Below are 19,992 nucleotides of genomic sequence, written 5' to 3'. Positions count from 1 at the left end.
GAGTGACACGTCACACAATGGCAGCAGGGCTTCCCCACAGCCTTCAAGGTAGTCTGAGCTCTTACAGGACAGATGAAGAGGGAAGCAATCAAAAAACTACTGGGGAAAATGAGAACAAAAAACATTAAAAATTTTTATTGTACATGTAAGAAATGATACAGGAATATATGGTTATTTGAACCTATTTTAATGTAAGGGAATGAGTGGAAGGCCTAAAGAGGGACTCATAGTATATAAACAGTAAATAGAAGGTAATATCTTTATATGATGAACTGTATGAATCATTGACTGTGCGTATCTGCGGCTCTTGAGCTTGGAACTAACATATAGATGGGATATGTGCAGTATATTCAAAACCAAAAGAACTTGATACAGCTGACTGCCTTAAAATATGCAGAATAATCAGTGATACAACAGTGATTTTAAATGAAAAGCAGTTAAGCCCAGTGCAGTGGAGTACTTAGTAGTTTCATCAAGAAGTTTTCCAAGTAGCTATGAAAAGTGGATACCTTCTGAATTGAATCCATGTAGCAATCTGGAAGAAAAAGCCAAGAGGGGTTGGTATTGAAAAGCTAATTTGTGTCATGTAAAGACTTGTGCTGTCAATTTTAATATAAAGATATGTTAGTATACTCAAGCACTCACCTAACACAATTAAAGAAATCCTATTTTCCAAATACATTCATAAGATATATCATAGATAAAATGAAGTCATGCTGGTGTCCGCTTTGTCATAGCCTAGGCAGTGGGCTTGAATGAAATTATCTTTAATTCGGCCAAGCCTCATACCTACTGACATGTCACCAAACTACTCTGAGGAAATGTAGTAAGAATAAATACTTCCCTTTAGACCTTAAATAATTTTCAGGCTGCTTTACCGGAGGAGGGCCAGAAGTGTTAAGTTCTTAGAACACAGATGCTTTAAAACTGGCTAAAGAACTTTTTCATGAGCAAAAAACGGTACAAGTTGCCGAGTGCCTGTGGCTCAGCCAGAAGTGTTAAGTTCTTAGAACACAGATGCTTTAAAACTGGCTAAAGAACTTTTTCATGAGCAAAAAACGGTACAAGTTGCCGAGTGCCTGTGGCACAAAGCCAGCCCCCAGCCCGGATAGGAAAGTGTGAGACTTATCTCCAATAAACCACTCAGAAAACGGAAGTGGCGCTGTGGTTCAAGTGGTAGAGCACTCGCCTTGAGCTGAAGAGCACAGGGACAGCGCCCAAGCCCAGAGTTCAAGCCCCAGGACTGATCAATAAAAAAAAAGGTAACATTCCAGTAATAACTGAGGCCTATTTTCATAGTACTTGGCTTAGTAAAGAAAGCAAATTTAGTCTAAATTGCACAGATGACACCTTCTCAAGATCTGTAGAATATGCTGGGTACCAGTGGCTCACACCAGTAATCCTAGCTCTTGAGGAGGCTGCAACAGGATCACAGCTTAAAGAGAAAAATTTCAGGCTTAATATCAACAGTAAAGGCTTGTATGGCAGGTGTACATACAAGCTATATCAGGAAGTATGAATAAGGTTACTGTTTAGGCCAGCCCAGGTAAAAAAAAATGAGAGCCTGTGATAAGAAAACCAGAACAAAAAGGGCTGCAGGTATGGCTCCAGTGATAGTGCAGCTACTTAAGAACAACAAATCCTCAAATTCAATTGCTAGTACTCCCCCACCCCCAAAAAGTATACCTTTCCTGAGGTTACAAAACTATCACAAAATAGTCAAGCATATTACAAATTAAATTTCATGCTTACGATATATTTAATGTGGACTAGAAATGTGGTTCAGGATAAGAGTACAAGCTGTACCTTATGAGGCTACTTTAAAGATATGAATGAATAGGGGTTAGGGAGAAAAGGGAGGAACACATGAGAACACAAATTAATAGGCAATCTTATGGCTCTGACTGTTCTTTACTACTGTACTTTAAAGAAAAATGTTCATTCTGCTGCAGCTAACTAGCCTCCACTTTCTGCACCAAATATTATTCCATGCCATGGAAGTGCTATGCAATAATTCTCTCAAGTAGCACCTTACACCTCTTATCTGAAGGTATCACAGTAGATATGTAAATAGGAAAACAAAAATGTACGTACTTGATAAAGTCATCTATATCCATGGAACGGGCCCGTTTGTCACTAAAACCTGTGCTGGTTAGGATTTGCTGTATTTTATCTGCTATGCTGAAATCTTCCGGTATTATCTATCAAATAAGATTCAGAATAAATGAACAACGTATCTTTAATGAAGTTACCTTGGCTCTTTTTATTTTTTAGTTCAGTATAGTCATTTTTAATCTATCTCTTAATTATTGCTGAGAAAGCTTAACAGTTTAGATAAGGCTTGGATCTCAAATGGCTGAGGTACCTTGACTAAGTAATCACATACATTGCCCTTATCCATTTTTAAAATTCTGAAATAATTTGACTTCACAAGTAAAATTAAGTTGTAAACTAAATCAATGCACCTGTTATCCTTTCAAAACTCACTTTTTCTGGCCACAATTTTATGTAACCTTAAGAAATATTGTTTTACAGCGGATTCATGTCTTCCACAATTTTATGTAACCAGAGACCCAATTCATGTCTTTTCCCCAAAGAAGTTTCTCTTCAGGTAAATTTTTATATTTTTCACAATATTTTCACATTTCAGTTGTTTTTGAAAGTTTTCAAATTCACAATGTGGTTTCTGCCTTTTAAAGCAGAATACTCTAAAAATCAATTCATCCCTAAAATGTAATTTTTTTCCAATTGTAAGAAGTTTGAAACATACTCAAAAGTAAAAACATCCTATAAGAAAACCCCATGAACAGCCAGCCTCAATGATTCATTTTCAGCTTTATTTCATCTGATACTCCCTAGTTCCCTTCAGATTTTGAAGACTCACTTTGTTTATGCTGAGATAGATGATCATCCCAAAGATTCTTTTTTGCTAGAACCATCTGGGCCTTGGCACTGTCTCTGAGCTGCTTTTGAACAAGGCCACTTCTGGCTTTGAGGAATTTATAGGCTATGAGTCTCATAGCTTTACTGTCCCGGTGGGCTTCGAACCATGACCCTCAGATCTCAGCCCAAGTAGGAGTACAGGTGTGAGCTGCTGGTGCCCTGCTCGTTTTTCTTTTTTGCCAGTCCTAGGGCTTGAGCTTGGTCTTGGTGGTATATCTGAGCTTTTTTACTCAAGGCTATTCTTTCAATCTTGTCTTACTCAAGCTCTACTTGAACCACTGCTCCACTTTGTCCCCCCCCCCCCCCGGGGCAGTTACTGGAGATAATGGTCTCGCAGACATTCCTTCTCTTGCTGGTTTTGAACCAAGACCCCCTTAATGTCTCAGCTTCCTGAGAAAGATTATAGGAATGAATTATAGGGATGAGCCACCAGTGCCCAAAGATTTTTCTTAAGTTTAGTAATTTTTCTGCTTAGGCCAATATTTAATGATTTTGGCTGATTATAGAAAGAATAGAGGTGGAAGTGGTGCTGTAGCTCAAGTGGTAGAGCGCTCGCCTTGAGCTGAAGAGCTGAAGACAGCGCTCAGGCCCAGAGTTCAAGCCCCATGACCTATAAAAAAAAAAAAAAATCCCAAAGACATTTTGGGCTGGGAAGGTGGCTCAGTGGTAGAGCGCTTGCCTTGCATGCATGAGGCCCTGGGTTCGATTCCTCAGCACCACATAAGCAAAAAAGAAAAAAGCTGGAAGTGGCGCTGTGGCTCAAGTGGTAGAGCGCTAGCCTTGAGCTGAAGAGCTGAGGGACAGCGCCCAGGCCCAGAGTTCAGGCCCCACGACCGGACCCAAAAAAAAAAAAAAGAAAGAATAGAGGTAATATGTTAAATCATACTAGATGTGAGCCATAAAAAAATACAAAGGATTTTTTCTTTGCTTTTGTAAACTGAAGGAGCCAAAACAAAAAATGCCATCTAGCAGGGTGCCGGTGGCTCATGCCTGTAATCCTAGCTACTCAGGAGGCTGAGATCTGAAGATCACCGTATCTCCAATAAATCACTAGTAAACGAAGTGGCTCAAGCAGTAGAGCACTCGGCTTGAGCTGAAGAGCTGAGGGACAGTGCCCACCCAGGCCCAGAGTTCAAGCCCCATGACCGACAAAAAAAAAAAAGATGCCATCTATATCTGCATGTGTTCATAAGCACTGGCATACTAATTCTTTAAAGGAAATTGTGGAGACATAAGGCTCACAGCCAGAAATTATTCACTCCATGCTTTTTTCTGATAAAGGTATAAAGGAAACAGTAACTTTGTAACTCCCATTTCCTTCATGGGGACTAGGAAACATTTCTTTTTTTCCATATCTCCCTACTTTATAATCCTGTTACATGAAAGTAAACCCTTGTTTACTTGTGATTGTTACACGAGCAAGAAACAAGGGAAGATCATGATTTAGAGATAGCAAATCATACACTATTATTTTAAGTTGAGCAGGTTACATATCAACTTTGAAGAAATTTCAACTTGGTTAAATGTAATTCTTGCTCAGATAGTAACAATGTCAGAAACATGAAATTTTAAAAAAAGTACCACTAACAACAAATTCTACTTACAATATTATGGAGTGAACAGTGAATTCTGTGGTTTTTTTCCAATAGCTGTTGGACTGCACTGGATCTAGAAGGAAGTGATAAAAGTATTCCAAAATCAGATCAGACATAATTTTACATCATTGTTTCAATTTAAACAAAATTCTTGTTTCATTTAGTGAAATTAAGGAATTTTCTAAAGCACTGAATATTTAAACTTAGAAAACAAGCACTATTTAGAAAAGTTTTGATAAGCATCTTTTAAATTGTTTTCTTAAAGAACAGGATCTAATCAAATTCCACATGCTGTATTGTTTGTTGCTTCTTTTTTTTTTAAGACACAGGTTCTCACTATGTTGTCTATGAATGGCTCCAATGATTTTCCTGCCTCAGATTCCCGAGTAGTTGGGTATATTAGGCATATAGTACTATCCACTAGCCTGCCTTTTTAAATTCTAAAGAGAAGCTGTAATGGTGTTTGTTAGGCTCTTCACAAAACATTCCATTTATTTAAAACAAGAAGACAAAACTTCAATACTTGTACATCTTGCTTCTTTTTACCTGTGGATTTCAAGTAGTGTTACATTTCCAAGTTAATAAATGGGCACAAATCCTTCACAAGTTTGAAAGGAGTTTATTATCAGAGATATGTTTTTCCACATTTCCAAGTTAATAAAAGGACACAAATCCTTCACTAGTTTGAAAGGAGTTTATTATCAGAGATATGTTTTTCCACATTTCCAAGTTAATACACAAATCCTTCACAAGTTTGAAAGGAGTTTATTATCAGAGATATGTTTTTCCACATTTCCAAGTTAATAAAAGGACACAAATCCTTCACAAGTCTGAAAGGAGTTTATTATCAAAGATACGTTTTTCCACATTTCCAAGTTAATATAAGGGCACAAATCCTTCACAAGTTTGAGAAGCGTTTATGATCAGAGATATGTGTCATAAGACATTGGGGCTTAATCCTGATTTACAAAAACAACTGTGATCAGACTCCTTCGTCTAGGATCTTTCTAAATTAAATTCTTCGGCCTTTCAAAGTACAAATTTAGCAAGTAAAATTTCTCTGGAAAGGAATATGCTTTAGGGGAGCATTGATACTTTTCAGGAAAAGTATCAATTATAGTATGGTATGTGAAATGCTGACCCTTTATACATTAGAAATTAGTACACTCAGAAATGGGTGAGGTCGGGGGAGTTGGGAAGAGAATGACTGACATGGGACAAGGTACACTATACTTACAAACTGGTATGTTCGACCGAAACCCCTTTGTATAAAGATAAACAGAAAAGAAAGAAGTTAGAATACTTACTTAAATGCAGCAGACAGTGTCTTGTTTTTCCTAACGAAGGTGATCCTTACTAGGCCATCCCATTCCTGAAATACAAATGGATAAGTTCTTGAAAATACCAATTTTACTTATGCCTGCAAAGTACTATCTTTTTTGGGGGTGGGGGTGGGGGGTCCAGTTGTGGGCCTGAACTCTGGGCCTGGGCTTTGTCCCTCAGCTTTTCAGCTCAAGGCTAGTGCTCTACCACTTGAGCTACAGTGCCACTTCCGGCTTTTTTTTTCCTGGTTATGTGGTGCTGAGGAATCGAACCCAGGGCCTTATGCATGCAAGGCAAGCACTCTACCACTAAGCCACTTTCCCAGCCAAAGGTACTATCTTTTAATATATAAAAACTGGAGGAAAATATTTGGAGTAGTGAAAATGGCCTAATCCTTGATCTAACTTGCACATATGCAAAAGTAAGACGTATATTGGATTTCTGTACGTTTATGCACCTCCTTATATTTTTTGCCTTTTTAAAAATTTGAAAAAACTAAAACTGTAAAACATAAGAACAAACTAAGGGTATGACATTTAAGTATCATTTTCAAAAGTAAGATGTAAAGGAGGCAAGATTAGGATACAGTTTGTGAGCATGACTGACTTTGTGAGAGAACTCACAAACCATCTTCCATTCATCTCACGGTTTCCCTAATTACAGGACTATCATGGTTTTACATCAAGACTTCAAGTGGCGGGCTGGGAAGGTGGTTCAGTGGTAGAGCGCTTGCCTTGCATGCCTGAGGCCCTGGGTTCAATTCCTCAGCACCACATAAGCAAAAGAAAGAAAAGCCGGAAGTGGCGCTGTGGCTCAAGTGGTAGAGCGATAGCCTTGAGCTGAAGGAGGGACAGCGCCCAGGCCCAGAGTTCAGGCCCCACGACTGGACCCAAAAAAAAAAAAAAAGACTTCAAGTGGTCTTGATTTCTTAAAAGATTTTGTTTTACAAAAACAAAAAGTGGTATTTCAAAGTATTCCTGCCATCCTAACTACTGAAAGGGATGAGAGCTGAGAAATGTGGTTGAAACACAGGCTAGGCAATAAAGTCCTTGAGACTATCTCCAATTAAGTATCAAAAAAACCCCTAGAAGTGGAGTATGGCTTAAGTGATCAGAGTGCTAGCTTTAAGCAAAAAAGTTCAGGGGCAGCACCCAGGCCATGAGTTCAAGCCCCAGGACCAGCCTATACATAAAGTATTCCCACACACTCAGGCTAAGTTCAAGCAGTATATTGGCATATATCCATGCATGTGCGTGGGGGCACACACAGTGTTCCCCACCAAAAAACAAACAAAAATCCCTCAGGCTGGAGGTATAGCTCAGTGGCACTTGAAGGACCTATGGTTCATCACAAGGATGACAAACAAAAAGGTACTATAATATTACTCAAAACAGGCATTTCGCATTGCATTTTACCTTGTGTTCTAAGTTTTATTCATATAAACAAGCTTTTGTAGCTACAAAACAAAAAGCAACTGCATTTTAACTGTTTTGCTTTGCCTTTTACACTTTCTTTGTATTTGTGGCCTTCTTACTTATCTTCCAACAAATTGTTCCCTCTACTCTATCACAAGGATATATTTTCACAATTTACATTTTGTAGGAAATGGCTGTTGCTGAAGACACATCACTAGGTGGCCTTTTCTTCCCTTTATTATTAAAGGACCTAGAATTTTATCCTCACCTGAAAATTGATGGGTGGTGGTGGATTCTTAGGTTCTATCCTCACAACACTGGATTCCACCTTGGGTGGTGGTCTGAAGTTATTCTTCCCAACCTGTTAATCAAAAAATGTCTTATCCTTCCAAAGGCAACTTTAGACAGTCATCAAAGATACTTCCTCACAGAATGTAAAGCTAGATGCTTAAGGATGACTTAAGCTACATTATTTCAATAATAAAAATCACTTACTTTCATTAAATGGTCTACACGGGCTAACAGCTGTGTATTAATTGAGAGTCTGCAGTATAACTTATCTCCAGGTTTAGCAACCAGTCTGAGAGCAAATTCTCTTTGAAACATAAGTATGGCACATCTGGAAAGCAAGCAGGAAGGAAGTGTATTTTTACTATATATCATTATAATGGAAGGGAAATAGTGGTGAATATTAACTATTTTAGGCTTTGCTTTATTGTACTACCACAAAATCAGATGGCTGCTTTTGTATTATACTAGCTGCATCTCTCAGCCCTGAGGAATATGGTGTGTCCTCACTGATGAGTACTTCAGAGCTACCCTAGGCCATTAACACTTCTGCAAAAACTAGAAAGTTGAGTCTGTAGCAGAATTATACCTGTGGAGTAGCAAAAAGTAAGGCTGGAAGGACGGGTGACGTTCTGGATGCCCATGGCTTAACAGTTTAAACAATGTGAATTTGTTCCTCAGCAAGCAATGAGGAGAATGTTTGCGTCTACAAGATAAGTGCATCTTTTAAAATTGCACTTCCGTTAACTTTTTTTTCAGTACTGAAGTTTAAACTAAGGACCCCATGCTTGCTAGGCAGGCACTGTACCCCTGGAGCCACACCCACAATCTTTTTTGTTTCAGTTACTTTTACAAAGAATCTAATATTTATGCCTGGAACTGAACTCAGACTGCAGTCAAAGGCCCACAATTCTCTTTGGCATCTCATGAATGGATCCTCCTAATCTGTCTCCTGTGTGGCTGGGATTACAAGTATGAGCCCACTACACCTAACTTACAATTAAAATGTTTTAAAATTGCTATTATATAGGTGATGTTCAAAGGGGATAAAGTTATATAAGTCAGGTAAAGGGTATGTTTCTCTTTTTGACAATGTTACTCAATGTTACTCCTTCCCTTGCCCTCTCAGTTTTTCCCTCTTATCCTCACCCACAAGTTCATTTTCAACACCGTGTCTAGTGAGTATTACTGCTGCATTTTAATCTACCAGTTGTTGACAATGACTCACATTAAGAAATGTCACAGGCTGAGATCTGGGGATTGTGGTTTGAGCCAGCCCAGGCAGGGTAAGTCCATGCAACTATCTCCAATTACCCAGCAAAAAGTCAAAGTGTGTCTCAAGCATAAAAGGCTTTGAGCAAAATAGCTAAGCGAGGATGGAGGCCCTGAATTCAAGGCCCAGTACTGGTAGAAAAAAATAGTTTTTAAGTTGGTGCCTCAGGTCTATCACCCTAGCTACTTAGCAGACAGAGATCTGGAGAAGCATTATTCAAAGATAGCTCAGACAGAAAAGTCTCCTAGACTGCATCTTTAACGTAACTGGCAAAAAGCATGACTGGACACTAGGCCCAAGTGGTAAAGCACCAAGCAAGCAAATAGGGTATACTCAAAGTCCTTAGTTCAAACTTCCAGTGTGACAAAAAATTGTATGGACAATGCAAAAAAGTCTAAATATATGCTTATATACCTCAAACAAAACCATGAGATACAGTCACCTAGACCATGCAATGCCCTCCATAGCCTATTCTAGTAACTTTAGAAAAAAGAAAAAAAAAATGGTCATGATGCCCTTAATTTATTTTATAACCACTAAGGGGATGTTTGACTTGAAGTCTGAGTTACTAGTATACTATATTAGTATACTAGTATTCCATACTAGAGACCAGCTGCAATTATCTAGACATAGAATAACAAGCCTGTTCTAGGCTAATAAGTGGCAGAGAACTAGCAAGTATGGAAAGGTATGTAAGTACACTGCATGCATGCATGCATGCACATGTGCATGCGCACATGGACACACACACACCTCTGTAAATCTGTAGAGACTTCCATACAAATCAATATTTTTGTATAAAATTTTCTAGCAGTATTTCAAATGACTTAATTTTTGGTTATTCACCGGGCCTAAACTGTCAATTTTCTACCATTTGGCAGTCACTCTGGTCTTCTGTCACGAACCTGAAGAATGGTCGGTGCAGCAACAACTTGAAGACAAAAGGAGAAGAAATCTGTAAAAGAACCACTAGTTACTTTGAGGAAGGGCACCGAGAGATACTTAAGTTGTTTCTGACAGGCTGAGAACATACCTGATAAGGCAAATTTGCAACGCATGCATCAAAGAATGGCAAATCAGATTTCAGTACATCACCCACCAGTACTTGAAGTTTGCTAGCCAAAGGTCTGAAGGTAAGAAAAGATATTTAGTTACAATGTACTAAATATCAAACTAACATGTACTTTAATTTCATTACCTATACTTACGTGCCCTGAACTCTTTTGTGAAGTTCAGCTACTAGCCTTGGGTCAAGTTCACAGGCAACTACCTAAACAAATAGCAAAAAAGTTTCTTGATTTATGGAGTATAAATCTTTTCTTATTATGCAAATAGTAACTCATACTTTTCCAATTCTACCCTCACTAATCTCCCCAGTTTGTATTTTGTACCACTCAGAAAGCAAACAAGATTACTGAGAATTCTATGCAAATAGTTAACAGGATATTTCTTCTATCCTCAGGCTACATAACTGAACATGTGAAAGCAAACAAGATCTATCATAGTCAATGTTCTTAAGACAGAGACGCACAGGCAACTACTCCTAGAATGAAGTATCACTTTTCTGATACTGAGCTCCAGTAGGCAAGGTACAGACAGATCAAGTAAATGACAGTGGACAGTGGACAAGGCTGACATTACAATCTCATTGCAGTATAAGTGGAGGCTTCAGACTTCCAGTCAGTCACTGTCTACAGGATAGAGCCATAGGCTGCTTATTCTAGTTGGCTCTCAGATCCAGTTTTTCTGTGCCATGAAGGTAATGCAGTACAGCTTTCTTACTCTTTTACTTTTGGGGTAAAAAGCATCAGTAAGGGGTTGGAGGGTGTGGCTCATTGATAAAAGATTTGCATAATTCATGGAAGGCCCTAAGTTCAAGCCCCAGCACCACTGTAGGGACAGGGTGAGACACCAGCATTATTAAGTATCTATAATGGAAAGGCCAGGCATTTATTTCCTAACGACTGACCATGCCTTGTAGAAGTTTTGGTGGTAAATACATTCTATTATGAATGGCTCCTCCTCATTAACTCCACGTCCCCTGGGTTCTGGCAACAACGTTCTCTCCCCTTTCTCCTAAGATTTCAGAGAGTACTTGCTTCCTGTGGCTAGTCCTTAACATTTCTCTAATCTTTACTGATTTCCTTGAACTCCATTCCCATAAAACTCTAAATATTATTTTCATTTAACAGTCTTCAAACAAGCTCTTTAAAATGTTATCTGCTGGGCTGGGAAAGTGGCTCAGTGGTAGAGTGCTTGCCTTGCATGCATGAGGCCCTGGGTTTGATTCCGCAGGACCACATAAGCAGAAAAAGCCGGAAGTAGCGCTGTAGCTCAAGTGATAGAGCCCTAGCCTTGAGCTGAAGAGCTGAGGTGGACAGTGCCCAGGCCCAGAATTCATGCCCCAAAACCGACAAAAAAAATAAAATGTTATCTGCTTCCAAGTACAAACCAACAGTTCCATTTAATCCTAGCTATGCAGGAGGCATATGTGGGATGGAAACCTGAGGCAAGCCCCAAGCAAAAAGCACAACTGAAAAAAAAAAAAATGGAAGCAGTTGGGTGCTGGTAGCTCACGCCTGTAATCCTAGCTACTCAGGAGGCTGAGATATGAGGATTGCTGTTCGAAGCCAGCCCAGACAGGAGAGTCTGAGCCTCTAATAAATTACCAAAAAAGCCACAAGTAGAATTGTGACTCAAGTGGTAGAGCACTAGCCTTGAGCAAGAGAAGCTTAAGGACTGTGCCCAGGCCCTAAGTTCATCACACAGGACCAGGGGGAAAAAACATTGGAAGCAAAAAAGACTTGTGGAGGTTTAAATGGGTGCTTGTTTAACCAATACAATATTCAGCCTAAACCCAGGTAACCTTCAAAATTAAAACAAAAAAGTTCTGGTTTACAGTAAGTTAAACTTCTTTTTCTTTTGTTCCTCTAGGCCTAGAAGTAATTAGCTGTTCTTTGCAATTCATTTTGGGTTATCTTGGTGCTCCCATTTTGTTCTTTCCTCTAACAAGTCTGTGACCAATTCCTACATTATACTCCCTGTTAATATATCCAGTGCAGTTTGTTCTCCTAATATATTTCCTATTTTCAAAGATCAAAATTCTATTAAGACATCAAGAATTATTACTAATAGCAACGAATTTAAACAGATTTGTATTTGGAAACCAACTGAGCTTCTTTATAGTCAATTCTGACACCTAAACATGAAATCTTCTTTTTACCTTTTTTGCCTTTTCTAATAACTTTACGGTCATGTTGCCAGTTCCAGGCCCAACTTCCAGCACCACGTCTGTTGGTCTTAGAGCAGCCTAAAAACAAAGCACAATCCTTGAGTGAGTGCTTGGTGCATCTGAACACAGAGTTTACACCTAAACATCTTTGATCATCAATGCTTATTTAAGAGACCTCATTTTTATCAGAACTCAGAAGATAGAGGCAGGAGGATCTCTAGTTAAAGGCCAACATAGGCTTTGTTTTTGTTTTGTTTTGTAAAAAGAGAGATTTTCCTAGGCACTGGCTTATACCTGTAATCCAAGCTACTCAGGAGACTGAAATCTGAGAAACCTGGTTCAAAGTCAGCCTGGGCAGTTAAATCGATGAGACTCTAATCTCCAATAAACTACTCAGAAATAGCTAGAAGTGGTGCTGTGGTTCAAGTGGAAGACTGTTAGCCTTGAGCACAAAGAGGCTCAGGGACAGTGGACAGGCTCTGAGTTCAAATCCCAGGATCCACACACACACACAAAAAGCACATATAAATGTTTTTGCTATGATGACTGGCTTCCTGCTTTCTACCTTGGAAATTATTCAATAGCTGTTAAGTTACAAATTCTGTTCCTATCAACAGTTGAAATAAGAGAGGACTGTATATGATGTATTTGCCTGAGAATCTTCTTACTAAACGAAGATTTCTCAAACTATTAGTTTCAGAAGATGACAAGAAACTGAACTCCAAACTGGAAGCATGTAAACATGCAGCTGTCAATACTGTAACTACATAAGATTCTTTGTACTGTGTAAAGCTCCAGAACATTACTTTCCAAATCTTAAAAGTAATTAGTAACTCTGCACCAGAATCAATTCCAAATGGATCAAAGACCTCAAAGTAAAAGCAAATACCCTAAAAACATTACAGGAAGGAATAGGAGAAACTCTAGGGCTCCTTGGCACAGGCCACAATTTTCTTAATAAAGACCCAGAAACACAACAAACCAAAGAAAGGTTGGACAAATTTGACTGCGTGAAACTGCAGAGTTTCTGCATGGCAAAGGAAATAGCTCGTAAGATGAATAGAAAGCCTATGGAAGATCTTCACTAGCTATTCAATGACAAAGACCTCATAACTAAAATATACTTAGAATTCAAAAATTTAAATCCTCCAAAAAAAAAATCCTCAAAGACACAACCGCCCGATTAATAGGTGGGCGAAAGACTTAGAGACTTTTCTGAAGAGGAAAGAAGGATGGCCAATAGACACATGAAGAAATGCTCAACCTCCCTAGCCATAAAAGAAATGGAAATCAAAACAACATTGAGATTCCACCTCACCCAGTTAGAATGGCTATAATCAAGAACTCTAATTAAACAACAGATGCTGGAGGAGATATGGCCAAAAGGGAACCCGACTGCATTATTGGTGGGAATGTTAACTTGTTCAACCACTCTGGAAAGAAGTATGGAGGTTCTTCAGATGCCTACACAGAGCTCCCCCTATGACCCAAACCCACTTTTGGGCATTTACCCAAACAATCACAAGCAAGGCCATACTAAAGCTACCAGCACGACTATGTTTATCCCAGCATTATTTACCATAGCTAAGATATGGAACCAACCCAGATACCCCTCAGTAGATGAATGGATCAAGAAAATGTGGTACACACACACACACTTGAATTGTATGCTTCCACCAGAAAGAATGAACTGCCCCATTTGTTAGGAAGTGGAGACTATGTGATTTTTTTGTTTTCTTTCTATGTTCTTTCCCCTATGATATATCCCCTATTGTCACTGTACTTGATTTTGGTACCCTGCATCTTACCTAATTTGGGGAGGAGAAGGGGAATAACAAAATGCTGAAACAAGGACACAGGATGACCCATTGCAACAACAATACGCACAAGACAGTATATTGGAAATGAACTTTGCTTTATATCCTGGCACTCAATCATCCATAATAAAAGAGTTATGAATAATCTATATAGGAGAAATACTTGAAATAATTTATATGTTTTTCTGAGGAACCAACTAATGTGTGGTTTGGACAGAGTTTAAATTCTGGAATAAATGAAAAGTAACAGCAACATGGTACTTTAGAAAGTGATTGGAAGAACAATAATCTGGGACTGAACAAGTAAAAAAGTCCGGACAGAAGACAATACAGAGAAAGACACAGGATTTTTGAGTCACAGGAAATCTAGGTCTACAGAATGAAGCATATAATATACTGTGGGCAACTGTTATCGCACTCCATAACTATTTTCAGAGTGCTCATTATTATGGCTCAGATTTACTATGTAGCCCAGGATGGCCTCAAACTGGCAATCTTATGCCTGGGATTACAAGTGTATACTACTACACCCAAACTAAATACTAAATAAGTATTTGTTGAGCACATCTGAGGTGATAAAAACTGCCGTAGCCTCTCGGTATATTCCATTAAACAAGATACACAATGCAAGCAAGACCTGCTCTTATGATCCTATGTTTCAGCGGTGACAGCACGGGAGGATCACTCACACACACACACACACACATACACACACAGGAAATATTTATGATTAATGTTGGACACTTAAAGTAGGAGACCCTAGGTTAATACTTCAGATCGGATATCTCCTCTGAGGAGGTGACTTGTAGGCTGAAATTTGAGGGAGCTTCCCAAGCCAGCACATTGTGTGATTTGCTGACTTTGAAGTTAGCTGAATGTCTTCCCAGGACGCTCATTTACAAGCTGGTCACTCACTTTGGGGCCCAAAAGCGTGGTCTCCCCTCTCTGCCACTGACCAGCACACCAAGACCGCAAACTAACTCTGGGTCACCTGAGGCTGAGGGACACAATCAGTGGCGAAGATCCCTTGCTCGTGAAGGCTGCTGCCTGGTGGATGAAGTATTCTTTAAGAGTAAGATTAACTTGTAGAATTCGGCTATACAACTGTCGAAAAATGGATACAAGTAGTAAGCCAACAGCTTTTCCCCGGTCCTCTCCCACACCCACCTTATCGATAATGCTGTTAACAATCAGAGGATTTTTCAAAATGTGCTGTCCAATCCCCGTGTTGAACATGAGTCCTGGAAGAAAAACACGAAACTGCTTGACTTCCCAGCTACCAATGAAATACCAAGGCCGTCCGGGAGGAGAAGCAGGATGGGAAGGGGGCCGGTTTCGGCGCCGATCAGGCCATCGGACGTCCTGCGATACAAGCGCACCCCTCCAGCCGCGCCTCCTGGGTCAGAAAGCGTCCCGGCTCAGGGCCCCGGAAGCCCGGACGGAACTCCAGCTCACCCCCCCACCTCCCCATCCCCGGCCGGCCATACCTCCGGCCCGCTTCAGCTCTCCGCGCTGCTCCTGCCGTGCACGACGACGGCCACTCGCACCCGACTTCACCTTCGGCATCTCGGCGGGAAGCGGGCCCCGAGGGCCAGGGTGCCCAAGGGAACCGAGGTGGGCCTAGCTGCCCTCACCGCACCACGTGGAAACTAGAGCCCCGCAAAGCCAACGCCGCCCAGCGCAGCAAGGGGCAGAGGCGAGCCCAGTCCCCGCCTACTCACGCTCTGGGAACCACCCACGTTGGAGCCCGATGGCAGCCGGGAATTGTAGTTTCCAGCTAACTAACTACTATTGTGTATGTATTCTATGACTATATAGTAATGTATATGATGATCAGTCCTTACAGAAGACATCCATGTTGTTTAAAATTTTGTTTTTTTAATCAGGTCAGGTATGAGTTATATTTGCAAGGGTATATGAAATCTTTCTTTTTCTTTCCTTTTTTTTTTTGTCGGTCGTGTGGCTTGAACTCTTGGGTTCTGGGCACTGTCCCTCAGCTCTTTAGCTCAAGGTTAGCGCTCTACCACTTGAGCCACAGTGCCACTTACGGTTAACTGTAGATAAGAGTCTCACGGACTTTCCTACCCGGGCTGGTTTTGAACCGCGATCATCAGATCTCAGCCTCCTGAGTAGCTAGGATTACAGGAGTGAGCCACCGGCGCCCGGCAAAATCATTTCTTCAAGATATATTTTCCTAATCTTGTATGTGGTAAACTCGGTACAATTTAATTTGTAAACATCTAATGAGCTCTATTGTAAATTTGAGCAGTCCAAGACCTAATTTTACACAAGTTGTAATAGTAAAATTACATGTATCGAATTAGAAAGACTACAATTTGGACATATATTCGTTTTCTCTTTTGGCTCTAACAAGTGAGTGATTTGAAACAACATAAATTTATTATCAGGATTCTGAGACAAAGCTCAAAATTATGCTCAGGACTGAGTTACTTCCAGAGACTATAGAAAAGAAGGATTCCTTGGCATTTCTAACATTCACAAACCTCTAACATTCCTGATTCCTTACACACATTTTGACTTTTAATTCCATGGTTATACTTTTCTCTCTCTGATAAAAATATTCACTTATAAACACTATTGTGATGAGCCAGGTGCTGGTGGCTCATGCCCATAATTCTAGCTATTCAGCAGTTTTGAGATCAGAGGATCATGGTTCAAAACCATTCATGGTAGGAAAGTCTGTAAGACTAATCTCCAATTAACCAGAAGTGGAGCTGTGGCACAAGTGGCAGAGTGGCAGCCTTGAGCAAAAAATCTGAGTGACAGGACCCCAAAAGGAAAAACTGAATGACAAGAAAGTGGGGCAGGCTTCATCCAGTGTGTTGGGATGCCACTGAGAGAGGGGAATGGCTAATGAAGGAGGTGGTTGAAAGTTGTTTGCGTCTAGGAAAGTAGAACATTGAGACCTGTTGAAACCTTTGGGAAGGAAGGGGGGGAGGGACTGTGATGGGAAGAGGAAGAGGGAGAGAGAGAGAGAGAGGAGAGAGACAGACAGACAGAGAGTTTTTTGATACATCATATCCGTGTGTGGAAGTGTTATAATGTAACCCCCTTATACAACTAATGCATGATAATAAAAAAGTAAAAATAAATGTTTACAGTCTTTGCAGTACTAAATCCAGGAGTTCAAGAATTAAAAAGAAATCCACATGGTGGATCGAGTTGAATGAGGATTCTGTTAATCTCTGCTGTGAGAAAACTGTAAAACAAGCCATTAATATCTAGAAAGATGAGGATAAATTGGTTCTGAGTTCAGTTTCCGTCAGCTCAGGAGAGGATTGATTTTCCCCGGGCTGGCTTGACGCGGATCCACGGTTGCCATGGTTACAGATCCTAGTAAAGAAGGCTCCAGGTTTTTTATAAAAACGCGCAAGCGCACACCACTGATTTAGATACCGGGCGCCTTTGGGTTCGAACAGGAAACCCCGCCTCCTCTCCTCGCCATTAGCCTATGGTCTGCTTCCTTTGCCCGCCCCACGTGCTTCAGGAAGCCTTGACGTAATATTAGCGCGCCCGTGACGTGGCGAGTTGCGACGCGGAACATGGCGCGTTCCTAGAAGCTGTTTTCGGCATCAGTAGGCGGCAGCGTGTTGACTGGCAGCGTGGGGCGCGGGACTAACCGACGCCAGTTCGTGCTGAGGAGTGTAAACGAGAGGACTTGGCTATTCCGGACCGAACCAAACGGTGAGGCCCGGCCGGAGAGCCGCAGGGCGCGTGCGAGTGGGAGCGCGGAGTGGGTTGGGCAGCGGAGACTCAGAGAAGCGAGGAAGGAGCCCGGTCTCCCGGGAGGTGAGGGCTAGCACCGGGGAGGCCAAGGCGGCCTTTAGTGTCGGGCCTTGTTGTAGCCCGGGGTCCCCGGGCGCCAGGCCCCGCGATCAGCCCGCAGCGGGAAGCAGGGTGTGGAGGAATCGAGGTGCGAGGTGACGGAGGTGGTTTTCCAGGCTGCGCCGATCTCCCGGTTCTCTCTGTGGCTCGGGTCTTAGGCCTGGGTGCTGCATTTGCCCTTGGGAGGATAAATAGTGCAGATTTTGAGAGGCTGCTCTTTTTAGTATAAAACGGTGTGTTGTTACTGCAGGCCCCCCCCAGTCTCGCTTCTGAGAGCGGTACTGTGAAAGCTTTTAACGTCAGACCCTTCCTTGCCTCCAGTGAAAAAGTAAATAGGGAGTAGACCTTTTCGGAAAGCTTTTAGGCTGAGGTATGGCCGCCGGTGTTCAAGCCTTGCGATTCCCGCAGCTTTAATTTTTGGGGATATTTGTGATTCAGCAAAATTATTTTGAGGCCCAATGCATGTGTCATTTTTCGCAGTGATTTTGTGGGGTGGTGGTGTGTGAGAGAAGTAATCTTAAAGTGATTTTAGTAAGTAGCAGGGACTCGTAAATTGCTTGTTGGTGCCAACGTTGCAATCGACGTGCCTCCTTCCCAGTACAACTGGAGCCATATCCGTTATAGTGCAGAAGCACCTTGAGATTGGATTATTCTTTAGAAGAGAGTGAGGAAGACCAGTATGCAGCCATGATGTCCTTCCACTATCGTGGACAGGGATTTTGTTCCTTCATTTTCACATATTTGCACCTTGTCAATACAGAGACTCGGGTTAAGACAGAGTGACTACCCTATACAAGACAGTCACTGCATGCATTACTTCTTATATTTTTCTTCATTGAGGAATATTTTGGAGAATTAGAAGTTTTGTTCCTATTGGTTATAATAGGATCGAGGGGTTCCCACTCCTCATGGAATCTAGCACTGGGAATCATAGAAACAGCTTAATTGTGACCATGGCTTGTGGTTATATATTAGAGCACCTGGGCAGGATGATGTATTGCACCGCCACCTCCTCACCCCTCAAGTTCTGGGGCCTGGGCTCTGTCCCTAGGCAAAGCACTCTACCACTAAGCCACATTCCCAGCCTGCTTATACTTTTTAAAACCAAAAAGAAAACTTACCACAAATAAAATTGGTTGTAATAACCCTATTAGAAATTTTAGATAAGTAGCAAAGATTATTTGGTAATAGTAGAAAAATCTCCAGACTTTTGTAACATTATGAATATTTACATGAGAACTAAACCAGAATGCCAAATCCTTATCATTTACAAGGCATTTGAAACATAGGAAGATTTTTCCAGAAATAAAAATATACTGTATGTCTTTCATCATACAGAATAATATTTATCGAAATGAACACCAGGAAATGGAAATGAGTTTTTTCTTAGTTGATGTTTTCATTTTCTTTTTATCAAAATTTGCTTATCTGTTTTTGGGAGGCGAAGGGGAAGTACAGAAATGGGGGGACAAAGCCTAAACAAATGCAGCAGTGATATTCACTAGACACTGTGTTGAAAATGAACTGTAGAACTTACGGGTGGTGATGGGAGGGAAAAACTCCAAGAGGGAAGGGGTGACATTGTGCAAAAAGCAATGTACTCTTTAACTGACATGTAACTGTAGCCCCTCTGTACATTACTCTTATAATAACAATTTAAAGAGTGAGCTTTTTAAAAATCCATATTTTGAGAAAGCTAGTGTGTTTAGTTACATTTTGATGTTTGTATTGTGTCTATGTGTGGTATGTGTGGTATGTGTATAATGTCTGTTCTTCCCCTCACCCTACTGCTTGGATAGAACCCAGAGCCTTGTACATAGTATAGAGTCCTCTACTACTGAGCTGTAGCTCCACTCATGTTCTTTTCTTTTTCTACATCTGGTGAAGATTACCAGTTAATTTCAGAGTGTTTGAGGGAATGACTAGACACAAGTAGTGCAGGTGTATGTATCTGGAATCTCTTTGATATTCTAAATAATCAGGCTGATTTACAGATAAGCCCATAATTTTAAGCTTTGAAGAGCTTAAACTGGATTGATTTTCTACACCCAGCTTACTCAAAATCTGGTACATGGTATCACCTAGGAGTTTCTTAGAAATTTGCAAGTGTATGGGCTGGGAAGGTGGCTCAGTGGTAGAGCGCTTGCCTTGCATGCATGAGGTCCTGGGTTCGATTCCTCAGCACCACATAAGCAAAAAGAAAAAAGCCGGAAGTGGCACTGTGGCTCAAGTGGTAGAGCCCTAGCCTTGAGCTGAAGAG

The 19,992-nt window shown here is 40.8% G+C and overlaps 2 protein-coding genes across 4 annotated transcripts in view; one reads left to right on the top strand and one right to left on the bottom strand.

Annotated features, from left to right (window-relative positions):
- Positions 1-113: 113 nt before the first annotated feature.
- On the bottom strand, positions 114-15,562 carry Dimt1 (DIM1 dimethyladenosine transferase 1 homolog (S. cerevisiae)). 3 transcript variants are annotated; one of them, XM_013025272.1, is made up of 12 exons: positions 15,374-15,562; positions 15,054-15,127; positions 12,061-12,147; positions 10,046-10,107; positions 9,871-9,964; positions 9,743-9,792; positions 7,772-7,895; positions 7,545-7,637; positions 5,846-5,910; positions 4,548-4,611; positions 2,095-2,201; positions 114-535 (listed from the first exon to the last, which is right to left on the bottom strand). In XM_013025272.1, exons 1-12 carry the CDS (start codon positions 15,450-15,452, stop codon positions 493-495), a joined length of 942 nt encoding a protein of 313 aa, XP_012880726.1. In that variant the 5' UTR covers positions 15,453-15,562; the 3' UTR covers positions 114-492. The 3 variants fall into 3 exon arrangements, with proteins under 3 accessions (XP_012880726.1, XP_012880724.1, XP_012880725.1); XM_013025270.1 differs by lacking the exon at positions 114-535 and having other exon boundaries at positions 1,620-2,201; XM_013025271.1 differs by lacking the exon at positions 114-535 and having other exon boundaries at positions 1,620-2,201; positions 9,743-9,768.
- A 1,881-nt stretch (positions 15,563-17,443) lies between these two features.
- The window catches only part of Ipo11 (importin 11), a 129,334-nt gene continuing 126,785 nt past the window's right edge, over positions 17,444-19,992 (top strand). The window contains exon 1 of the mRNA XM_013025287.1: positions 17,444-17,591. The gene's annotated coding sequence lies outside the window, so the exon portion shown is untranslated. The remainder of the gene's footprint in view (positions 17,592-19,992) is intronic.

This window comes from Dipodomys ordii, unplaced genomic scaffold (assembly GCF_000151885.1).
Source record: "Dipodomys ordii isolate 6190 unplaced genomic scaffold, Dord_2.0 Scaffold83, whole genome shotgun sequence".
Taxonomy (NCBI): Eukaryota; Metazoa; Chordata; class Mammalia; order Rodentia; family Heteromyidae; genus Dipodomys; species Dipodomys ordii.
Note: the sequence above shows the minus strand (reverse complement) of the source record. Positions and strands in the feature narration are given on the sequence as shown.

Excerpts from the sequence above, each read along its gene's own strand:
- Dimt1 (XM_013025270.1), bottom strand. The coding sequence starts at position 15,452 with ATGCCGAAGGTGAAGTCGGGTGCGAGTGGCCGTCGTCGTGCACGGCAG. Across the intron at positions 10,108-12,060 it reads TATTAGAAAAGGCAAAAAAG|GTAGTTGCCTGTGAACTTGA; the intron begins GTAAAAAGAAGA and ends CTATTTGTTTAG. Across the intron at positions 7,638-7,771 it reads GTGTAGACCATTTAATGAAA|GTTGGGAAGAATAACTTCAG; the intron begins GTAAGTGATTTT and ends TTTGATTAACAG.